This window comes from Tamandua tetradactyla, chromosome 6 (genome assembly GCF_023851605.1).
Source record: "Tamandua tetradactyla isolate mTamTet1 chromosome 6, mTamTet1.pri, whole genome shotgun sequence".
Lineage (NCBI taxonomy): Eukaryota > Metazoa > Chordata > Mammalia > Pilosa > Myrmecophagidae > Tamandua > Tamandua tetradactyla.
The window spans coordinates 46,275,648-46,300,996 of record NC_135332.1 but is presented as its reverse complement, the minus strand read 5'-3'; the positions used below and the strand labels follow the sequence as shown (position 1 = coordinate 46,300,996).

Below are 25,349 nucleotides of genomic sequence, written 5' to 3'. Positions count from 1 at the left end.
AAGGCATGTATACAGACAACTGAAATGTATGACATAAAGCGCATTATGCCATAAAAGAGACATAAAAGACTCAGAGGAGGAAGTGATTACTCCCAGTAAGGGATCTTCATAGGATGAATGGTATTCCAAGCTGAAGGTACAGCAGAAACAAGGGCGCCCAGGACAGGAACTCAAGGATATACATGTATACTGAGTAACTGTATTTGAGACAGGGCGGGCATGAAGGAAGAGATGGTATTAATAATACCTAGTGACCTAGACAGCCAGTGCAGGGCCATGACGAAAGCAGAAAGTCAGTTTGGAGCCAGACTAGTTATTCTGAAATCAGCTTCAGAATCCGAATTTAAATCCAGTGGAGGAAAGGAGGAGGTAGGGGATACAGGAAAAACTTAGCTCATAACATTAAGACAGTAAAATTAACACATGCAGATATGTAAGGACCCTTTAGAGAGACAGAACACCTACTAAAACAAAAGCAAGGAGAGAGAGGGACAAACAGGCTTGGATGATGGTATTAATATATATAATAAAAAAAGAACGCAACCAATATTAAAGTGTGATCAGTAAAGAAACTTACAAAAATCTAGAAAAAACAAAGAGTACACTTTGACTCCAGAATTGCCAAGGTAGAGAAATGTTGGAGCTAGGAACAATGTGACAAGATTATTACATGAAGCTTAAATGGGGACAACAGGGTACAGGCTCTAGAGTTGGAGGGATTTGGTTCAAATTCCAGCTCAGCCTCTGACCACCTAAGTGGCTTTGGGCAGATTATCTAACCTTAACCTCTAGGAGTCTTGGTTTTCTGGTTTGTGAATAGAAAATAATTGTGCCTAAATTGCAAGAAGGATCACTGAGACAATTAAACTTCTGGCTGAACAGAAAGCATTTAGTACAATGCCTGGCATATAGAAAGTAATCAATAATCTTAGCTTTATTGTAACTGTATCCTCCCCCATAAACCTCTCTCTTACCTTATTCCATTCTCACCAAGAAAGCTTTACATTATTAAATTTGATCTCCCATATCTCTTAATATTGAAAAGCAATATCCTAGCAAAATACAAAATTATATTAACATGAAGGCAATCCTAATAATAAAATAATAAATTGCCATTCCATTCTCAAGAGTCACTCAAGTCTGATACAATCCGGTCTCCAAAAGACTGATCATTTCCAGTCACTCAACAAAATTCATTTTGAGACTCAAAAACCAGATCTAGGAATACAGTGATTAAAACCCCAAAGGATCTTCCTAAGAAGCTAAATGGCACCTCCCAGGCGAGCCCTATGGAATGCAACCTTCAATCTATAACAAGCCAATCTGAGTAATATTTTCCCACCTCTCCACCCTCCACCTCTCCCATAGCATTCAATGGTGCAATAGAGTGAAACACTTTATTTCCCCATCCCTCTACCATTCTAGAGGTCAAAGATTCCAATTTATGCATTTTTGCATTCACCTCTCCATATCCTAATATACCTTGCATTAAGCAGAACCACAATAAATATTTATTATAAGAATGAATTTCAAATGCAACTTTTAACAGAATCTATTGCATTCTGCCATTCCCACACTGAGACCCTTCTGAACCACAAACGTGTTATTTTGTGCTTCTTTTCTCCCTTTCCCTCCCTATCTCTCCACTCCAGAGCCACCAACTATTACAGAAAAGTCAAGACTTTATTCCAACAAATTCATACAAAGGAGCTGACCCATCTCTGGCTTTAAAAACCTTTTATTCATCTCTAGATGACATCTCCATAGCAATTTTCTAAAGGGAAGTATTGTGCAGAGGTTGGGAGCATGGGACCTGGGGTGATTCAGAACTTCTTCCTTCTGTGTGACCTCAATCAAAATACTTAACTTCCCTAAACTTCATTTTTCTCACTGTAAAATGGAGCATCTAAATGAGGTAATTCATATAAACCCTTAACAACCGAATAAGTGCTCAAAAAATGGGAAATAGTAATGTTTTCTATTTTTCCTAAGTAATCTCCCAGCCCCTAATACCCCCTTTTAACCCTTCTTTGGCAGATAACTAGACTCTTCCTCTCCCGCTTTACTGAAACAATCCAAGCTGGGTTCCATCCACTTGTTTTGAGACACAGTTACCATCCAATGGGGAGTACACTGAATTGGAGTCCAGCAATTGCCATATATGTATTACATATGTGGCCATATGCTAGTCATTTCATCTGTACCTCAGGTTCCTAAACTACAAAATGAGTATTTTAATACGTTCCTTCCAGAATGAAGAAATATTTAAGTATAGGCTAGATAAAGAGGGAGAAGGGCAAGGAGGGGTGGTAAGGCTTTCTAAAAAAAAAACAGACCCGTTTTCAAATTCCATTTCTACGACTTGAACTAGCTGTGCAACCATGGGAAAGTTAAATTGTCTAGGCTTCAGTTTATTCATCTGTAAAATGGAGAAAATAATGCCACATAATTCTTATCTTAAGAGGTTTAAAACAGTATGTCAAATATTTGGTATGTTGATCTCCCATCTTTCTCTCTGCCTCTTCTTTTCTATCTCAAAAAATACCCCTCTTTCACTGGAATAGCAGAGTCCACAATTTTTTTTATCATCAGTTAGAAATGATCACATCTCCAATATATCTATATTCATGTGCAAACTAGACATGTACTCCTATGCAAATAGGAGTACAATCTAAAACATAACACTTGAAAGAAGTCTCAAAATGTAAGATAAAAATATAGAAAAAGTCAGTTCTAATAACCTCTTTTTGTCCCCAAAACAAAGTCTTACGTACCTTCTAGGATTCAGAAATCCACTTCTGCAAACTATTTAAAGACAAAAATGATCAGAATAGCCTTGTTACAGCACCTAGCACAGTGACTAGCACACAGTAGGTGCCTTCATAAACAGTGGCCCATTACAGTTTTTTATAACCTACCTTCACACACATGCTTCTCTATGCAAGTTTGTGCGAAGGGATCTCTCAAGCTCTTTGTTCTCTCTTCCTTTCTCTTCAATTCCCAACTTTCCCAAGAGGGTAGATGGTACTCTGCCTTCACTTCCCATCACACATTCATTAACTCTTTCACTGAAAGCCCTTTCTCCAAGATCATCGATGATATTCTGATGACTAAATGATGGCTTTCTCCTAAGTCCTCAACCTTCATGACCTCCCAGCAACCCCAGACACTGATAACCTAGACAACCTATCCATGTTCCTCCTTGGATCCCTCTTACAGGCTCCTTATTCCCCACTGGCACCACCTGACAGTAGTGTAGCTTGGTTCTCCTTGACCTCAAGGGCCAATCTTTCTCCCTGTCCTTCCCTGGCCCTTCCTCTTAGGGTTCTGTCTTTCTCCTTCTTTCTTTCCTTCCCTAGCGAATTCTGTTGGTCTACTTTTAAAATATAACTTGCATTTATCCCATTCTCACTATGTCCACTGCCATACCCTGCCTTATCTGCCATTTCAACTTTCCAGAACTAGAGCAAACACCTTATCATTGGTCCCATCTTTGCCATTCTTGACCGCTTCCAATTTATTCTCCATATAGTAGTCTATGTAAAGAACAGACATTTAAAAAATAAACCTTTGCATGTTATTCTGCAGCTTAAAAACCTACAGTAGATTCCCACCATGCTTTTGAATAAAGTCCAGATCTGGTACATGGCCCACAAAGGGCCCATGTGATGGGATTCCTGCCTGCCTCTCCCATTTTACCTCATGCCACTCTCCCCATCACCACATGCTAGATCTCAGTGGCCTCCTTTCAGTTCTTCAAAAATAATAAATTGTTTATTTCCTTAAGGTCTGAACACATGTGATTCCTTTCCTGCTAAGAATACTTTCCCCACTTCACTCCTCATGGCTGGCTACTTGTCAGACTTCAATTCATCTTCTCTACAATATGGTTGTCTGGCACATAGTTGGGGCTCAATAACTATTTGTTGAATAATAGATTCCATAGTCTTCAGTCAGGTTACTCCCAAATAAGTATCTGCAATCAACATCACCCTTGAGTTCAGTACCAAACTTCTAAATGCTTACATACCAAGTACACACAAAACCAAACCCTTCATCTTTTTTGCCAACAAGTTTCTCCAATCTTCTAAAATTATGCGACTAGTATTGTCTAGTTTGCTAGCTGCCAGAACGCAATATACCAGAAACAGAATGGCTTTTAAAAGGGGGAATTTATTAAGCAGCAAGTCCACAGTTCTAAGGCTGTGAAAATGTCCCAACTAAAGCAAGACTATAGAAATGTCTAATTTAAGGCATCCAGGGAAAGATACCTTGGTTCAAGAAGGCTGATGACATTCAGGATTTCTCTCTCAACAGGAAAGGCACACGGCAAACATGGTGGCATCTGCTAGCTTTCTCCAGGCTTCTGCTTTCATGAAGCTCCCCAGGGCGGGGGGGGGGGGGGGGGGTGCGTTTTCCTCTTCATCTCCAAATGTCTCTGGCTGCACAGGCTCTGTAGCTCTTTCCAAAATGGCTCTCTTAAAGGGCTCTAGTAAGCAACCCCACCTTCAATGGGTGGAGACACACCTCCATGGAAATCATCTAATCAAAAGTTACCACCCACAACTGAGTGGGTCACATCTCCACGGGAACAATCCAAAACCTCCCAGCCAGCAATACTGAATGAAGATTAAAGGACATGGCTTTTCTGAGGTCCACCACAGAGTCAAACCGGCACAAGTATAATCCATGTTTTTCACTTCAGAACTATGTATTTCCCTTTCATTTACTCTACCTGTCCAAAATTCTAAACCCTCTTTAAAACTGAATTCAGGAAAAGTTCTAAAACATGATCATGGTAATGAATACACACCTATGTGATGATATTGCAAGCCATTGATTGTACACTATGTGTGGACTGTACGTGTGTAAAGATATGTCAATAAAAATATTTTTTTAAAAAAGCTGATTTCAAATGTTTCTTTCATTCAGAGAATCAACCACTTATTCATTCAACAAATATTTAACTGAGTACCTTTTCTGATGCAGGCACTATGATACTGGAAAGCAAAGTAGACATATCTTTTTGTCTATTATACATCAGTCAAATAATCATACAGATATTTAATTATAAACTAAAAACTGCTATGAAGGCAGAGGGTTGGAAACAAAAAAAATAAAAGGGGCATCAAAAAACACTCTTCTGATGATATGCTGACCAAATGAGACAGAACTTACACTAGGCAGACAAGAGGGAAGAGCATGGCAGGCATGCTCCTGGAAGCAAAACAGAGGCCAGCAGGCATATCTTAAAGCACCTACCATTACACCTATCTGTCTTATTACCTCATCCCACCCCACCCTAGTTTTACTGATAGTTACCTGAAAGAAAAGATGAAAATTATCTCTTCTGTGCCAACGCCCCAGGAGATACTACTAATTCACATGTCTGATACCTAGGAGTCTATGTTTATTAAAAACTCCCCAGATAGGTCCAAATTACTCAATCAATAAAACGGGTATTGATTATTCTCTCATTAAAACTCTCTAAGGTCAGAATGCTAAATTATTTACAAAAATGGCTGCAATTATCCTAATCACCCTGCATACCCTTTTGCAATGTGACTTTGACACTCTGCCCATCAAGTGGAGTCCATTTCCCCTCACTTTGAACTTGGGCTAGATCTGCGACCCAATATAAGTTAATGAATGATGAGGACCAAGAAAGAGACAGACCTTATGGAAGAAAACTAGTATGTCCCAGCCAACAGCAAGCACCAAGGCCTTATATCTATGAGTGAAGCCATCTTGGAACTTCAAACCCAATCAGCATCACATTGAGCAGAGCAAAATTTCCATTCCTGAATTTCCAATCTCCAACACACAAAATACTGACAAATAAAATGGTCACCATTTCAAAATCACTAAAAATTTGGAGTGGTTACAAAGGTAATAGATAACTGAAATAATCAGAAATTCAAGTCTTTTCCAAAGTCTTGCAAGTGTTTCCCAAGTTTGATGATCAAGATCCTTATATTCAATCAAAACTGCTCCTCCTTCAATTTAAGCCCACTTTCCTCCTAAATCTTTGAAGTACATGAAGAGAAATTCATCAGAATTCCCCAAGCAAAAACTCATCTTGGGCTTAGCTTTTCCTTCTTTAGGTTAAAATACATATATTTTTTTCAACTTTTCATGATAGGACCCATTTTTCAACTTTCAGTCATCTTTGATTATCTTCTCCTAAGTACAGGGGCCCAAAATTGGATGTGATATGGTAGTATCTAACTTAGTCTTTATGATTCATCATTATAAAATCAAATTCCACTGTCCCAAATATGACCTTAAGCACTCCAAAAGATGTGAACTGCTCTATAAATTTATCACTTACTAGAATTACTATGAAACCTTTTCTGCTCTTAACATTCAGCTTACTCCATTTTCTATTCATTCCCTCCACTCAAAAAAACCACTACCACAGTAGGTTTTAACAGATTCTAGATATTTGAAGTAAAATAGAGAAGCTTGAGAGGTTGGAGCAGGAGCACTATTAATTTCAATACATGTCAATAACCAGTAAAGACTTTTTCACAGGTCAGGGAGGTTCTGGGTGCTGCTTCTTCCAACCTCAATGATAGAAGGCAAGATCTTTAGCACTTGCCTATTGAGCAAAGGCACCTTTTCTGTAGAACTGGATAGGGTACATTTAACTAATCTGAGACAAACAGTTCTTAACGCAGTTTAAGAACACGGCTTCTTTTCTGAGTCTTACCTGAATGTATAATTCAATGTCAGAATTCACTTTATAACCAGCTGTAAAAATAAAAGACAGAGAGAGAGATAATAAGGCCTACTCAGGCATATTGTGGGTATCAAATAATTTTAGGTGACATTTTCATATCTTCATACAGATTGGGACTAGGTTTCAACAAGCCTTAATTAACTTCAATTAACCTCCACTGTTTAACCTAATGGTTTCAGGTGACACAGACAGGATTGGCAGCCATGGGCTCAAGTTCATCAAATAGGAAGCAAAAACATACCATTAACAAGAGAGCTTGAGGATTTTCTAATATTACAAAAAGTAGTAAAACATTTAGATAGTGGTTTGACCCAGGGGACCTACTTCAATCTCTGCTCTGACAGTGCCAGGCTCTAGGTCAAGGGCCAGGTTCAGCCAAATAATACAATAGTCTGTGAAAGATAATGCTTTGGAAGCTCAAAGAAGGAATAATAAACACTGCTTGGGAAAGTCAGAGAAGATTTCACATATGATTTAAGTCTCCTGGAGGGTGGGGGTGCACATGGGAGACGACTTTGAGTACTTTGTCAGAGAAGAGGGAAGCCACTGGGGAAAGGCAGAGTCCTAAAAGGATACGGTATATTCAGGAAATGGAAAAATGAGAAGTTCAGTTAGGCTGGAGAAGATAGAAATGTCTGAAGAAAAGGGGAAGGAGAGAAGATGGGTAAGAGTAGGGAGTAGGATAGAGTCAACTTGTGAAGAATTTTACAAATAAAGTTAAATAGAAAACAGAGAACCAATGAAATTTTAAAGCCTGGAAATGAAAAAAATATATTTGGTCTTTAGGAAGATAATTTTGCTAACAATGTGAAGACAGGTGCAGGGAAAGACCAATGGTAAAGTGGCAAAAGTTCAGTCAAGATTTTACAAGCATCTGAACCAGGAATCATAAACTCAAATTCTTAGAGGCATGGTAGCTGAAATGTGTCTAAGATCTGGGAGAATGGTGGTATCTGTAATCTTTGAAGAGTGCAGGCCCTGCCTAAAATTATTCAACCGCAAAATCTTAAACCTTTCGGCTGGTTACACAAAACGTCCAACTTGGAGCCCTGATGAATTAAGTCAATGCCAGAGACGAACAAAGGCCACACACCAAACACTACACCAATATAATCAACAGAGCTCAGCAGCCACGGATTTAGAAGATTTAGAGGACGTGAGACATAAAATGAATGAAAAGGTAATTTAGTGGGTATAATTAACAGAGTTCAAACATACAGCAATACAAGCAGATAAGCAGGTAACTGGGTAGGGGAAACAACAAGTTCAGTTATACACATGTTGAATTTAAAATCCATTTTGAATGCCCTGGCAGATTTGTCAAGCTGGACAAAGTTGGTCAAGCTCTACGAAGATGGGAGATACCTAGGCTAATAAAACATACTGAAGGTGGCTTAAGTTATAGACCCATCTGAGATCATTGGAGGAAGGGGGTTGGGGAAGAGTGAAAAGTTATCCAAGGCAAAGCCTTGGAGTACTTCAATATCTATGGGATAATCATAAGAGAAATAATAATTTAAAAAAAAAAAACAGAAACTCAGGAGAGGGAAGAGTGTTCACAAAGACAAATGAAGAGGGTTGCGGGGATGGGGTGGGGTAGAGAATGGTTCAACAATCAAACGCTAGACAAATTAAGTAAAACAGAGGCTGCAACTGGGACATTTGATTTGGTAATTAATAATTTACTGGTAATCTTCATGAGAGCATGAGCAGGGTAAAAAGGGTTGAAGCCAAAATAACAGAGGAGTGATGAGAGGAACGGAGTTGAGGAAATACAGAAAAGGCTTATCTTCATTCTACCCTTATTGAAAACCTTCTATGTGCCAAGTACTTGTGGTAAGACAGTGTTATCTATAGTTCAACATTCAGTTATTACATAGACAAATGGGTTTACCTCTCTCTTCCTCTAACAATGGTTTAGTTTGACTAAACTGTTTCTCTCAAAACAGAAAAAGAACAAAAACACAGGAGCAAAAGACAGCAGTTTAACTTCTCCAAAGTTTCTACAATAAATGGTCTATTTAGGTCTAAAACCACATCCAAATCTCAAATGCAATGAAACTTTTTCCTTTAGGCACTGCTTCGAAAAGTTGAAGGATTGACTTCAAGATACTTAAATTGATAAGGCAATGACTTATGAAGACTAAGCATTTTCCCCAGTTCAGTCTAGCTAATGAAATTATGAGAAAACCATCTAGGGTTACCTGATTTTGCGTGTTTCAAAACATTGTCTCGGCAGAATGCAAGCTGCTTCCAGTTCCTGCTGCCGAGGTTGTTAGAGCCATGTTCAGATGAGATCATCTCAGGAACCAATAGCAGCGGCTTTCAGACAAAGTGAATGGTGCCGCCTGGGGACGTATCTTTGGTAAGCAAGATTGCAACAGGGCAGGCAGTTTACTCAGGGCAGTGCTGACTCACGCTAAGCAAAACTCATTTCCCAAACAGCTCAGCCTGAGCCAACCGCAACCAACTGCAACCAAGAAAAAATGAGGCGCCCCACTGAACCTTTTTAAATTGAGTGTCAATTACTTGGGGCAGCTGAACCTCATTCTCCCACTGCTGGTTACTCAACCATATCCTGAACCCTTACCTGGAAAGCTCCAATGGCCAATTTCTGAGATCTCATCTAAGAACAGCACTGGGTTCAGGACAGCAAGGTACCAAGGTTCCCAGCTCTGAAGACTTCCCCAGGAAACTGATAAAGAAGTCACTTTGCATTTACAAATGAGAACATCTGGGTTATGGGACCTGGGGAACTTGCACATTCATTTCTAGCTGGGCAAACCATTAGGGTAAATTTTTGTCAGTTCTAACCAGCTTGACTGTTCGTTTTTTCCCACTAAGCCTCCTCTGACCTCAGTATTTCTTTAGACAATTCAAGTTCTCTCATTAAGACAGAAGTACTGGAGTTCTTTTTCCCCTTTTTCCTAGGTTTTTTTTTTTTAATCAGCTACCAGATTCTCTATGCTAAATTACCCAGCATCACACCTACTGGATGTGCAAGAGACAAGAGTAAGCCATAAAAATTGCATTAGCCCTTGTTCTCTTAAAAATACATGCGTAAATAAAAACACCTAAATTTATATCAATTCTCATTTATTGGCCAACTTATTTAAAAATCAATTCTAGAATGACTGGCTCATCAACAGCTACTAATTATTATTACACTTGCCCGAACAGGCTAGAATTGGCATTGCGTAAAAAGTAAATATACAAAGTAAACAAAAGATCGAATCCTTGCTTTCTATGTATTTTCATTTGAAAGAAAAGAAACAAGTTTCTATCAGATCCTACCATTTCTGCTCAAAATATGTGATCACTCCCCCACTTCCACCAGCTTATTCTTGGACCCTGCTTCTACCACACCCAGCCTCACGCACTACCACCTAAGTGAGGCAGATCTCACATAGCAAGAACTCAGGCTTGTCATGCAATGAATGTGAGGTTAATTAAAATGTTATTGTAGACAGTCAGAATTCGGGTTTAAAAATCTATGCTACTTAATTCTATTTCTTTATCCCTTTCAAGAGGCTAGTTGAAAAAAAAAAGAGTTCTTTACCCAACTCACTTAATTCTTCTTAATTATATTATTCCAGAAGAATAGTCACACTGAGTTTTTATAAGGTTTTAGAAAATGTTCTCTTTATTTCCTCTTTCAGAGTTTTCCTTTTCAGAAAATGGCGGTGTTTAAAGAAGTTTCCCTTCAGCATGTGTTAATTAGTCCTTTTCAAATGATAAAAGCATCTTTACTACAGCAGTTGACAACCATTATCTCATCAACCACATTTTGAATATTTGTGTACTTGATAAGTCACAAATATTCTAATATGGAACAACTCACAAAAACAAATCATGGAACCTCTTGAAAAAAAATTTTGTTGAAAAAGCTTCTGGCCAACTCTATATCGGTAAACTTTAAATTAGAAAAAAGTAAAACCAGATAGTTCTGTACCCGGAAATCAACGTGAATTCCATGAAGAACAACAAGAGGACCAAAAGCATCAGAGCTCTCAACTCTGCTAAGGTAAGGTAAGGAGACCTGCTGCAGCTTATCAATTTTCCTGTTTGCGATTCTGATACAGAGCCAGTTTCCACAAAATCTAACCCTACTCCATTGAGTTCTTTTAGACTGGAAAGGCTGAGAACTTCACATTTCGAGCTTAAAAAATATGCTAAATTTAAACTAATGGTTTCAGGCACTTGAAGTTTCAGGAGGCTATATGAAAATTATGAGAATATGAGACTGTGAGAAACAAGGAAATGAATTGTGGCTTTGTGAGTAAGCTCTTTCAATACATTATTTTTAAACTCAGACAGGTAATGTACCAACCAAAAGCTATTTATAGGTTTATTTTTCATGGATGGCCACCACAGATATTTAACGTGCGTGCATGCATGTGTGGCTTATATATATATAAGCCATTGTTTGATTTTATCAGAAGTACATAATGCCATTAAGAGCCCACACTTTTTTCTGTAATAGATCTCAACATTATAAACAATAAGGAGGTATCAAAGGGAAATAATAAAAATTTCATTTTTCAGGATTCTGTATTTGTCTAATTCCATAAAACATACAAAAAGGCCTGGGAGGATATACCCCTCTCCCCATCACGGAAAGAACTGCAATGAGTGATACAAAGATGTCTAGTATGTCTTTTTAGCTTTCTCAGCATATGATTTCTTTTTTTCTTTTTTACAGCAAGCATATATTCAATATTACTTAGTAATTTAAAACTCAGTTAAAGTTTTAGAGTTTCTCTCATTTATAAACTACTTTAATGTTTCTTCCCTTTATACTCTTTCTTCCCAATACCATGCTTCATCTACTTACCCATTCCCAACATCCAAAAGGAGATTGCACATATCTTACTTTTTAACAAAACTATTTATTTATGTCTCCATCCTTTTTTCTAGCTGAGAAATTGATTTTGATTGAGTCGATAAACCCAAGGAACCAGTGACTGTCTTATCTTGTCGATAATTTGGGATAACACTGCCCAATTCTAATCTTTGGTGCTCAGGGATCTTACAACCATTTTTTTTAAACTAGTATGCTTTTCCCCTTCCCTGACTGTGCCACCTCAGATTCCTCATCCACAAAATGGGAATAATATGGATAAAATGAGATGGGAAATATAAAGCACTGTCCTGACAAAGAGCAAACATTACCTCTCCCTATTAAGGATGTCCCAGGTCTGATCCCACCATCCCAAATGCACTTCAGGACAATGGCTATCAGGGGCCAGTAGTGGGGGCAGAAGCGGGACCCCAGAAGCCACCAGAGAATGGCCTGGGACCTGGAGGCCCCAAGCTAGGAGAAGGGTGGGTCCAAGCTGGATGGGACCACAAGTCAGTCTGGTTTAAATCATCACATCAGAGATGGTAGCACCAGAAGACTCACTAGGGTCCAGGCCCCATGATCAGAGGAGCTGGCTTAGTTGCCTTAGGGCAGTTCAGCAAAAGAGGGGTAATGTGTATGCTTCACAGACATTGGGTAGAGCTGGCAGGGCCTCACATGGAGGGAGAGCTTCAGATAGAGGACTTTGATGAAACCAGTAATTTATTCTTCTTTCTACCAAAAGTTTGTTGAGTACTTCCTATATGCCAGGTCTATTATAAGCACTGGGAATGGATGCAGCAGATAATAAACCAATGTAATGTGTGTGGGGGTAGGGGTGGGGGAACAATATGGATGCTAACAAAACATCTATCATCTAATAAATCGCAGAAATTAAACATGAAAAATGAAATAAACTTTATGATACTTAAGAATCAACTCTAGAGTAATTAAGAATCAACAAGGATGCTTATTAAAAATGATCGCTTCCCATCACAATCCCTCAGACATTTTGAATTAGTAAAAGTGGAGGGAGATCGTAGAATCTGAATTTTTAATAAGCATCTCCCTCCCTAGTGATTGTGATGTAGGTGGGCCTTGTACCTTGTTATGAGGGACAGATTGTAGCTCTGTTTGCCAAGCACTACTCAGAGTAAAATTTCCCAAAGACACCAAACTAAATAGTAGTCACACTGAGTGGGTCCTAGAAATCAATCTTCTTAAGCACAAGAACAATTGAACTATGTTCATTTTGTTGGTTGGAGCATTAGTTTCAAGCCACCAGAAACAATTATCCTAACTATTAGAATTTCAACTGTCACACACAGTCTTGTTATACTGAGACATTTTCATACCTGGGATGCAATACAAAGGGCTTAATGGAATTTTTATAGCATTGAAAATTAAAGTCACTTCACTCAACAGTATAGTCAAAGAAAACATCTTTCTTTGGTTGAAAATAGAGGCTTTTGACTTCCTGATGAGGAAGTTTTGCCCAGAAATTCAAACCATGGGCTGCTATACGCTCAAATGTCTTAAGAGTACCCAAATGCCAACATATCACCCCAGCATCAGCCAACACAGGCTTACTACGATATCTGGAAGTACAAACCTGCTGTATTAAATGGCCTCTCCTGGGAGACAAAGGCTGTCACCATGGCAGGGATCATTCCATCTTGGGGCCAGAAGGATGAAGCAGTCCCTTTAATCTTTAACAAGCCACTTTCGCGTTCAGATATAGGAATTGGTGTTTTGTGAGGTTCAACCAGCTTCAGAGCACTTTGCTGCAAAATAACCCCCAAGCTGGTGAGGGAACATGAACCAAGTCTATCTCCACTGGTACAGTTACCAGAATCTGTCCTATAAGGTAATTATGGGAACTTTATCATCCACTGTGGTATAATACTTCATTTCAAAAAGGCATCCAATATCAAGAGTCTAGCAACAGCCTACCTCAGGCATGATAAAATACTAGGGTCCTAAATTTCAGTAATTGAAAAAGTAGCAAGCATGCAGGAAAAGAAAGAATCCAAAGCTGACAGGATACAGTCTGAGGACCTGATGACAGGACTGGGAGAAAGGAAATCAGTGATGTGACCAAATTTCTCTCTTGAGTAGCTCATTTCCAAACCTGACAACAGAAATCTTGGAAAATTTGAACCATTTGATGGCTATAATTTTCTATACAAAACTATTTCGTAGTTGTTTATTTTTTTAATTTTTCCTGAGCATCTACAGAAGGGCAGAGAAAATACCCTTGTCATCAAACTCCATCACCTGAACAACTCCAATAGCTTCATAATAAAGTTACTAGTATGCTCATGTCCTATTACTTATCTTGACCCAGTAAATACCTTCTCAGAACAAAGATTCTATAATTCAACTTTGAAGATTTTCTTAGTTCCTATATTTATAATTCTTTACTGTGTACCTCTGGATTCTTTTTCCCTCCCAGATAAACCCACTCACATAAACACATTCTCTCTCTCTTACATATATACACACACACACCCCTGCCTCCAATAAATCAAACTTCCTAAATTTTCATCCTGGTTTCCACTATAAATACCAGAAGATTAAGTTACCTTTGTTCAAGTCCCCAAGTCTAGGGGTCCTTTGTCAACATTTGTTTCATCTTGACAGGTGATTTCTAGCCAAGTAGATAAGAGTACCTGTTCACCTACAGTTAATCTTCAAACTGGCTTCTGTAGGCTAAGGAAATAAAAGGATAAGACTGCACAGCTTGAATGTCCCATCAAGGTAATAAAAGTAAGGGAAGAGGGAGAGAAGACAGAAGGAGAGATTTCAAAGTAAAGACTGAACTGCGCATTCAGTAGCACTGAAAAAAAAAACACTCCATCTGACTAAGCAGCTGATGAGGAGACAAATACCCAAAGGACTCAATATTCTCTAAAGATTATTGCGCTCACAGTTCTTACTTCCCCCAAGGTTCTGCAAGAGATCACATCATAAAATCAGACGTGCATTATTTATAACAAAAAATGGATAGAGGGTGGGCAACAGTGGCTCAGTGGCAGAGTTCTCGCCTGTCATGCAGGAGACCCGGGTTCAATTTTGGGCGCCTGCCCATGCAGGGGTGGGGGGTGGGGGGGGGAGAACGGACACATTCTAACATTCAGAATTCTGATCCACTTGCAAATCAACCACAACCTTATTCCAACTCAAACCCATGTAATAAGGAACAAAAAATAATTTTTTTGGTCTTTCAAAGATTATGTTCTCAAACCTTTTATAGCAGAATAGCCAAGGGTTAGAGAAAGGAGGCCAAAGCTCTACCCTAGACAGTAAGTGCTTTAAAAAAAAAAAATTTACATGAAAAATGTCCATAATAAATTATACACTGAAAAGGCCTTATAGAATAGCAGGTGGGCAATGTACACATGTGCACACATATATGCATATCTACAGAGAGGCAGAGAGAGCTACAGAACACATATAGTAAAAAGTCTAGAACAATATAACAGTAGTTACTTCTGATAGGAATAGGGATCTACTATCTCCTTTATACATACACTTTTGTGCTATTTTTAGTATTTTAAGATGAGGATATTTTAAGATAATTAATATTACTAGAAATAAAGTACCCAAGACCATTTGACAAATAAAATGAAACAGAACAATTTGAACAAGTTTTTAGAGCCATTCTGAATCAAGAAGTTTGAGCTTATTTAAGGTAGTCATAGATAAAAAATTTATAAAGGTAATTAATAAGAAATTCATAGTTTTAGAAGAAGGCTGTTTGCTCACTCATTCATCCACCATCATTGGCAGTGCTGTACTAGATACTGCTGGGTAAATGGAGACAGTAAGTTTCTTGGACCCTGCCCTCAAACGGAATCATGGCAGTAGAGTTAAAAAGCAAGTCAGCAGACCACAGCAGCACAAAGCTGAGGCAGAGTCACACAGAACACTAAAATCACTAATACAAAAATCTTTCATCTTTGTCAAAGTCAAATCAGTGTTACTAAGTAATCTGCTAACACAAAAACCAAATTTTTATGCCACCTATTAGAATAGCTAAAATTTAAAATGAGGACAATACCAAATGCTGGCAAGGATACAGAGAAACTGGATCTCATACCTTGCTGGTAGGAATGTAAAATAGTACAGTGACTCTGGAAAATAGTTTGGCAGTTTCTTTTAAAAAACTAAATATGTATTCAACATAGGACCCTACGATTTCATTTCTGGGCATCTATCCCAGAGAAATTAAAACATGTCCAGACAAACACATGTATACAAATGTACACAGCTTTATTTGTAATAGCCCCAAACTGGAAACAACCTAAATGATCCGCAATAGGTGAATGGTTGAACAAACTGTGCTACAGTCATACCACTACCACTGCAGAAAAAAAAGGAAAAAGAGCAATGAACTATTGTATTGATACACACAACTTGGATAGATCTCAAAGACATTGTGCTAAGTTAAAACTGTCAACGTCACATACTGTTATGAACCCATTTATATAACATTTTTGAAATAACAAAATTATGGAGATAAAGGACAAATTACTGGTTGCCAGGGGTTAGGGATGGGAGGAATGGAGAGGGTATAACTATCAAAGCGTAGCGCCAGGAGGATTTTTATGGTAGTGAAGTAGTTCTGTACCTTGATTGTGGTGGTTACACAAATCTACATGTGATAAAATGACAGAGTCTATACACACACATTGTACCAACATAAGTTTCTTGGGTTTGATATTGTACTATAGCTAAGTAAAACATAACCATTGGGGGAAACTGGGTAAAGGGTACAGGGGGAACTCTCTACTATTTTTGCAATTTCCTGTGAATCTATAATTATCTGTAGTGGCCACACAGCCTGACAGCACAAAATCCTACTGAATAGTCACTAACTGACACATAAAGTCCCAGGGGGTCAACAACACTCCCATTACCCTTTCCAACCTTGGTTAAAGATGTATGTAAAGAAAAACACTTGACTTGAATAACCTAGACACATGCAATATACCTTTTCTGTTTCTAGCTTTCCCAATTATGAAGAGAATCAGCTGGAATCAGTAACATAAATTGTTTCCCAAAGCATTAAGCAATGCTTGTCCAAAGGCCGCAAGATAGCTGGTAATTTAGACAGCTGTGCTAGAAACCACAGAAGCTACATTTTCTAACTAGTATTGCTTCTGAACAATTGAAACTCTCTCCAGCGCAAAGTCTAGACACAGGCAGCAGTGTTTCCTGCAAACATCCTAACAGTTCATTATTGTTTAACCGCCAAAATAACAGCTCCAATAATCTATCAAGTTTGACATTTCATCCAACTAAGAAATTAACACAGGACACAAAGCATGCATGGAGAAATTTTTCTCCCCTGCTTCAAATCAGTACTCATTTGACGTTACAGGTTGTTCTAGCTTGCTAGCTGCTGGAATGCAATATACCAGAACCCAAATGGCTTTTAAAAAGGGGAGTTTAATAAGTTCCTAGTTTACAATTCTAAGGCCGAGAAAATGTTCTAATTAAACAAGTCTATAGAAATGTCCAATCAAAGGCATCCAGGACAGATACCTTGGTTCAAGACGGCCCATGAAGTCCAGGGTTTCTCTCTCAAGTAAGAAGGCACAAGGCGAACACAGTCAGGGTTTCTCGCTCATCTGGAAAGGCACATGGTGAACACGGTGTCATCTGCTAGCTTTCTCTCCTGGCTTCCTGTTTCATGAAGCTCCCTAGGAGGCATTTTCCTTCTTCATCTCCAAAGGCTGCTGGCTGGTAGACTCTCTGCTTCTTGTGGCTATGTCATTCTCTGCTCTCTCAGAAATCTCCTGGCTTTTTCTCTTGTCATTCTCTTTTATAGGATTCCAGCAAACTAATCAAGACCCACCCAGATGGGTGGAGACACTTCTTCCCTAATCCATCTTAACAACCACTCTTGATCAAGTCACATCTCCAGGGAGATGATCTAATCACAGTTTCAAACATACAGTACTGAAAAGGGATTAGAACAAACAGCTGCCTTTACAAAATGGAATCAGAATTAAAACATGGCTTTTCTAGGGTACATACATCCTTTCAAACTGGCACATAGGTACACAAACACAAACTAATAGTGCTTACTCCTACCCTACTTTCAAAAGGCTTCTAAGAAGCAAACACAAACTGTAGTCCCTCAAGGAGACCGCACACCACCCAATTTTATTCTCTGTCTCCCACCTGTAAGCATTTTTACTGTGAGTAAAGTTACAGGCCAAGAAGTCAGAAAATGCTTTCCAGTAATAGTCAAGAGGCTAACAGGCACAAAGTGCAAGTTCTATCATAATTTTCTCTTAAGTATACTAAAGGCCAGTGTCCCTCACCAAATCTCCAAGTATTAAATGTGTGGTTCTGACCTAGCAAATAACTAAGTAATGGACTTCCAAAGGATGAAGGAGGGTTCTCAAGGGATGGCTTCAGTTACACATAACATAAGAAAAAGATTAAGGACTTCTGACATCTAGCTCCTAGTCTACAGAACCACTTAGAACAATGCTGTTCAACGTGCATTCCCAGGCAGCAGTGAAAATTCATGTCAAAATAAACACAGAAAATCATATTTAAGTATTCAGAAACTTTTACATCAGTTGACATTGCTGTAACATCCAAATGCATGATTTTTCTGGTCACTTATTCTCCTTGTAATTTACAAATTTACAGTTGACAACAGATTCAAAAAACTTTATGAAGCTGGTCCTTAACCATAAAGAGTCTAAGAAACACTAACTTTTCACGCTATTACATGCCAATGCAGTCATAGATTATTCTGAAGGTATCAGGGCACTCTGGCCCTCACTATCCTATAGTTCTTGATTTGACGGCAATTAGAGAAACCAAGAAGGAGGCACCATGGTGTAATCTAATGGGAGAGAACACAAGGAGTCAACAGACTCACTTCTGGTTTGTACAAACCAACTACCTACTGGAGACCCTGGATAAGTCTGAGTGTCTTTATCTGTTTATGTCTTTGTGTCTTAATTTCCTCTGCTGCAAAATAAAGGCAGCCAACCAAGAGTATTCAACCTTTTTTTTTTTTAAATGTGTGATTCCCTTTTACAGTAATACTATATTACTTTAAGTGTTGTCTGCAGATAAGCTACATCAAAATCCTCAGCCTCAGGTCCAAACCTTTGATTCTAAAGATCTGAGCTAAGATCCTGGAATCAGCATTTTTTTACATCTGAGAGATTTTGATACACAGTAAAATGTAAGAGTTATTACAGTAATATATAATCTTGCTAGTGCCATTGGAAATTTTAAAAAGGCTATAATTCTTGTCTGATTCTGATAAACAAGTTATTTTAAGTAAAAAGTATTTCAAGATCAGTATATTATGAAACTTATCATGGGAACTTATATTTTATGCATGATTTTTCTGTAAACCCACAACTTCTTTATAAAAAAATGGAAAAAAATCAAAAGAACAAAAAAAAAACTTAAAGGAAGCATATTCTATATACCTTCATAATATATATATATCAGCAAGTTTCAACTCTTTCTCATTTTACAAACAGCTATTTGGTCAGGAGAACCAAATGTATATTAAAACACACATAAACATTTAAATATATGTTACAGCATCAAAAACTGCGTTTCTTGACATGATGTCCCTAACTCTTGAATTTGGCACCAGTTTTGTACCTCTTAAACAAAGTTAGTGGCTCATTTTATAACTCTAAAAAGATAAGACAAAGAGAAAGCATTTCCACAAATAACAGTGCAGAATCTATATCTCAAATAAAAAATATTTGATGTAATTGTCGACATGCTTCATATAAAAATGAAATTAAATTCATTTTTAAAATTGGTTTCAGTAGTAGAAGAGACATGCTGATGTGCCACATAAAAATGTTGATCAAATAAATGTAGTTTATGCTTGTACGTTGTTGTATCAATAAAAATTTTTTAAAATGCAGTTTAAGAATCTGATGAAGATCATTGGGAAGTGAAACTGCAGAACTATTTTAATTTTTATATTCCCCATTGATCGGTTGATTCACCATCCTGTTCCTCAAGCTGCAGATCTTCCAGTATTCATAGTTCAGAGAGTTGTGAGACTGAACTAGATCCAATGGAGTGGGGATGATGATCCAGTCACCTGGGCGCAATCACATGGCCAAGGACAGCAGAAAAGGTGGTGTGACATTTATCAAGCTCTCTGGGGATATTCTGACACCCTTCTTTTCAACACCTCAAAAGTAAGCACTAGCTAAAATATTCTTTAGCTCTGACATAAAATGGTTATGTAAACTCTTTCATAGGTATATGACAAAATGAACAAAAATGAATCTAGTCTTGCCCAAAAGGTAGAAATAGACATAGAGAAATGGGAGAGCACCTGGAGGGCTGAGAATTTTCCACTGTGGACTGGGTAAATCTTTGTCCCCTCCTCCCTATCCCTTCTTGCACAGAACTTCAAGCCCTCACTGTTCCTCCCCAAGCCTCTTGAAAAACTCAAAATGCCTGAACAGTGGCTGATAATCTCCAAAAATGATTCCTCTTTCCTCCCTCTTCTGAAAACCATCCCTGGCCAACTATTCCCCAATTTAGCTGAACTTGCGCTGACCCTCTCCTGTTAAAGCCCTAGAAAACATTCCACCCTGCTTCCCCAAATTAGAATACTTCCTTTGCCCTGCATTTTCAAATAACAGTTTATGCTCTGGTTTTAATCTTCTTCCTTACAAACCAGGTAAAATAATAATTCAGCATAGTTTAAGAGCGTTTAATCCAATCTAGCTGAAAATGGCTATGCACCCACCAACTCAAGACCTAGGAAGAAGCTGGAAAGTCGACAGAGGATGAAGCTTGATTATTCCTCCAGCAAACAATTTAATCATTAAGAAAGTAAAAGCCACAGGAAGATTTGCAGAAAAGGCTGGTGGGACAACACGCTTTCCTAGTTTGGGATAAATACAGTGATGCATGTGCTACTAAACCTGTATACATCTGTAAACTAGTACTGAGACTAGAAAGGTTTCAAAGAAAGATTTCCCAAAACAAAGGAAAAGAGTAAAACAAGAAGAGGGTAGGGTGAGAGAGGAGGACATTCCACTTAAGCTTTCTTTTTTTGCTTCTTCTCTCAAGTCTTTTAACATAATCCAGCAGTTACATATAAACAATGGTGTTGATTACTAACGAACTACATTTAACCAGTCAGAAGCTGGCAGAGCCTCCATTTGGCCCAATTTCTGTGTATTTCAGGATGACTAGATCGCTTATTTTTAAATAGGAATAAGACGGTTAAATAAATGTTTCAGCGAATCCAGGTGGGCTTCCCTTAAACTTAGAATTGCCTGGCGGAAAGAGCCTGGACCTGCTCTGTCAGAAAGACCTGATCTCTCCACCACAAATGAGATAGGTAGCCACATTTTTTAATGCAATTTTTGGAAAGAGATGCAAATGTTAAACTAGGAGGTGTAGGTTTAACCTGCACTGCAGAGAGGCACTTTTCAAAAAATCAAGTTAACACCTAACTCAACAAAATTTTAAAAAGCTCAAATTCAGCATATGGGTGTTAGCAATTGAAAGACTGCTGAGAACTCAAATTAAGTTTTTGCTGTTTACTTCTATAGAGGAGGACAATGGAGAAATTACCAGACCAAGGTCATTTTTCACACACACACAAAAAAGCAATTTTCACAAAGATAAAAATCTGTGTAGGTCACAAGTACATAAAATCAGCAATCTGGGGAGAAACTCTCCAAACCCTGTAGGAAATTGAGTACGATTAATTAAATATAAAGTCTCCTCTAGAGCAACTTCTGTTCCTGAAGACAGAAGTCATTCTCATGAAACATATCATAGAAAAATTGTGAAAAGGATTTACCAGACATCACAGTGTCTCTACTTTCACATCAGGTCTTTTCTATGATCTGTAAAGAACAGCGATCTGTTGAGGGAATCACATAAAACTGCTTATCGGAGAAAACCACTCCATTCTTAAGTCTGCAGAAGTTCATGAGTTTATGTAACTGTAATATATTTAGCAGTTTCCAAAAATTTCACGCATTTCCTCAAAAGAGACTTAGGAAAAATATAATCACAGGGTAAAGGCCAAACACTGTCTCTTCTGAATGCTTAAACAGCCAATTATGTGTCTTAATACATTAATTCAATAGAGAGAAAGAGACTATCAATGGGGAAGTTGAACACATCTTAAAAAAATGTGCCCTGGGGCCTGAGTCCATTCAACTGACAGTAAAAACCACCCCTCAAGAAACCGGCTTAATGCAACATGTAGTATTTTAATTTCCCAGCTGCCAACAGAAATATATAAGGAGCAGAAATTAAACTAATTATGTCAGCAGCACAGTGAACAAAACTTCAATTGTATTACATACCAGTTAGACATTTGCTGAACAATATAAAGGCCCTTGAGGGTTGAAATGTCTTTAGAATATAAATGGTTCCCAATCGATATGGTAGAAATTAGTCTGCTTAGGCAATAAATACATTCATGGTTTTGATGTAAAAATTCAACAATCATAACTCAATAGAAAATAAATATATAAGAAAATGATCTCTAAAATGGTTTTAAATCATTCTGTGATTTACATATGCAGTATCATTAATAGGCCTTTTAAGCCAGTATTGAACTAATCAGCTTTTTAAACATTCTGCCACAAAAAAGCCTATTCATTTCGCTGGGAGACAGGTGTTAGCAACCAGCAACCTCTTTTAGCCTCCTGTTCCAGGGGCCTGGCCTGTGATTACTGTGGCATGCATGACTGGCAAATAGAAAGAAAGGGCAGCTTAAAAGAGGGAAAGAGAAGAGAGAAGAGAAGAGAAACAAAGAAAGGAGACCCAAAAGGGAGAAAGGAAATGAAGGAAAGAAGTGGATTCAGGTTCTACTTAACAGGGCCAGCATCAAGGCTTCCTAGCCTGATCTGAGCTCCTAGGCTACTGCCCAAACATATACAGCAGAATTTGAATAATTTTTAAATTTATTTCTGTAGACAGACACTCTGGACACATGCCAACACCCCGCTCATTCTTTAAAAAAAAATTAAAAGTTGTTAATTGTCTACAACTCATCCTTCTTATGCATATTCTCTAGTTTCTAACACTGATTCTCACCCTTTCACACATTTTTTAAAAGAGACGGCTAAGTAGGCATTCCCGGAAAGATATACAAGAAGGGTAGACTTAGACATTTTAAGCCTATGGAATAAAAATGTTGTGAGAACATTTTTGTGGGAGAGAAAATTGAGTCTCCTACAATGTACAAAGAAGATACTTTTTTTCCTTTAATGCTCACATGCATATATTCTCCCTTTAAATCCACACAATTCTACCAGATGTCTTTATCCGGCAGATGAAAATGAAGCACACAGAAATTTAGTAATTTGCCCAAGGCAGCAGAACCAGAAAGTGGAGAAGCTGGGATTCAAAGCCAGGTTGGTTTATTTCCTAAACTGTTAGACTCTTCCCAACCTTAATTTCATAACTAGCCCACCTACTACCCTGATTCTGTTTTAACTCAGATGGTTCTGTATTTCAGCAATTTTTCTTCTCTTCACGAACTGTAGCAAAGGACCTCTGACTAAATTTTATTGACTATTTAATAAGCTCCCATTATTTTCAATAAGGGCTTCAGCTATGTAGAAATGAAACATCTGGCAAGTTGGCTTTGCTTATTTTAAAATCCTATATACATATAATTCCCTGGCATTTCTCCCACCTAACAGTGACCATAACTAGATTTGACTACCTTTTCAGACCTCCAGCTGTTTCTACATTATCATCTGTCCACTCAGGAGATAAAAGGAAGCTACAAAAGCCCTCCCTTCATGACTCAGGAAAGATAATACAGCAGAGGGGCCTCTCTGTAAAGTAATTTACATAAAAGTTATAAAAGCAGGTGGGCCACAGTGGCTCAGCAGGCAGAGTTCTTGCCTGCCATGCCAAAGACCTGGGTTTGATTCCCGGTGCCTGCCCATACCAAAAAAAGAAGAAAAAAAAAAAAGTTATAAATGCTCTCTGTTATCTGTCAGGCTAGGAAATGGGCAAAGCAAACACCCTGGATAATACAATAATGCTACGGGAGGGACTACAAATTTATAAAGCATTTCAATGCCATAAAACAGTGGTTCCCAAATGTTGGCTGCAGAGCTTTTTGGAAATAGGTGCCAGGGTGGTTTTTAAAATGTAGATTCCCAGTCATTCACTTACATACTCAATCAAAATCTGCAGGAGGGGGCAACAGTGGCTCAGTGGCAGAGTTCTCACCTGCCATGGAAAATGTGTACTTTTAAAGAATGCCTGGGTGACTAAATTGCAATTGCCAGGTACTGATCTTCAAGGAGTAGCTGGCTTTTGGGAACTCTTTGCAATATACACCCTAAAAAGGCTAAAGATTCACTGAAAACTATGTAACTTTCTTTAATGATTGAGGAGGCTTGCTACTAGTCACTAGTCACATTGTACTAGTAAAACCAGAAAGTTAAGAAAGGGTTAACGATTTCATAGATTTTGTATTTATAAAAAGCTGGAAAAACCAGCTTTTGTGTTACTATCAAATTCAAAGAGCTGGTTTTCCTCCAGAGGAAACACAGATTTTAAGCCTGCTTTGAAAAAGGAAAACGTTTTGAAACATGCACTAGGATTCTCTTAACCAACTGCTTAGCTCCAATTCAGAATATTAACAGGCCCAAATATATTCAAAACATGGAATGTTCAATCAAATAAGAGAAAGCAACAGAAGAACTTCATGACAGTCTCAATGAAGAGTATAATGGGTTTAAACTAAAATGGCATAACAAGATTAAAAAAAAAAATTGGATAAAACCACTACTGACGATGGCAATTGTTAAATCCTGGAAATACAGAGGTCAATTCCTACCTATCCGAGGTGGCTTTCATGTGAGATATGATAGGATACCTGTTATAAACCCAATTAGTTTTCAGATTTAAAAACTCCATGAATAATTATAAAATTGCAAAACAAGAACGTGACCAGGCCATTTCCCTATAAAAAAATGGAAGTTTGTGTTTGTATATGAATAGATTGTCCTTTTTAATTGCCAAAATCTTACACAACCACAAGTAACCATTACCAATAACCAGTAGTCATCACCAAACCAGTTGCCATGACCAAACTAAGATTATAATGAAGACGCTCCCCTTTAAGACTTCACCTATAGCAATTTAAACTCTAAACTGTATCTGACCTTTGCACTACAAGGTTATGAAATTCCAAGGTGCAGAAGGGTAAATCTTTCTTCTCAAAACATATCCATTATGGCCAGTACAATAAATAAGATATAAAACTTTCTTATCTACCACTAAAGCAATAGCATTATTAGAGATTCTTTAAAATCAAAGTGGAACTAGTCCCCTTAAACCCTCCTCAGGTTTTTGTGTTTTCAGAAGTCCTAAGGATGACACTCACACAGATGGGTGTGGCTCTATTAAATTGTATTAAATTACATCGCAATGCATACGGAATTAGGAAACAAAGTGTGCCCCCTTTTTGTTGCTGTTTGTTTTGTTCTCTTAAATGCTGGCCACTCACTGAAAATGGCTTTTCCACTGCCATTTTAAGAGCCCTTAAGGAGGCATTCTTATTATATGGTGCTAAGCAGAGTTTTCTCAACTTGCTTGGCCTTGAGAGAGTTTGAAAACTAACTTCTAAGCTCCTTTTTGTGTATTATTTTCACAGTTGGTTGAATTAGCTAGTTAGAGGATTTACCAACCCTTGATCCCAAAGTAAACAGGGCAACAGTTGTCTAGCAGATCAATACGGAAGTTTTTAGT

At 38.0% G+C, this 25,349-nt stretch overlaps 1 protein-coding gene across 19 annotated transcripts in view; it reads right to left on the bottom strand.

Moving 5' to 3' along the window:
• RFFL (ring finger and FYVE like domain containing E3 ubiquitin protein ligase) overlaps positions 1 to 25,349 on the bottom strand; it is a 78,744-nt gene that overhangs the window by 51,696 nt on the left and 1,699 nt on the right. For 3 of the 19 annotated variants that reach the window (XM_077165172.1, XM_077165177.1, XM_077165178.1), the window contains exon 1: positions 13,195 to 14,294. The exons of 6 other annotated variants lie outside the window; for them this stretch is intronic. In XM_077165172.1, coding sequence (XP_077021287.1) covers positions 13,195 to 13,252 — 58 coding nt within the window. In that variant the 5' untranslated portion in view covers positions 13,253 to 14,294. Of the gene's footprint in view, positions 1 to 4,271; positions 4,340 to 6,712; positions 6,754 to 8,946; positions 9,103 to 9,332; positions 10,644 to 13,194; positions 14,295 to 25,349 lie in introns of those variants that run through there. 10 more of the 19 variants (XM_077165180.1, XM_077165184.1, XM_077165169.1 and 7 more) reach the window with 9 other exon arrangements.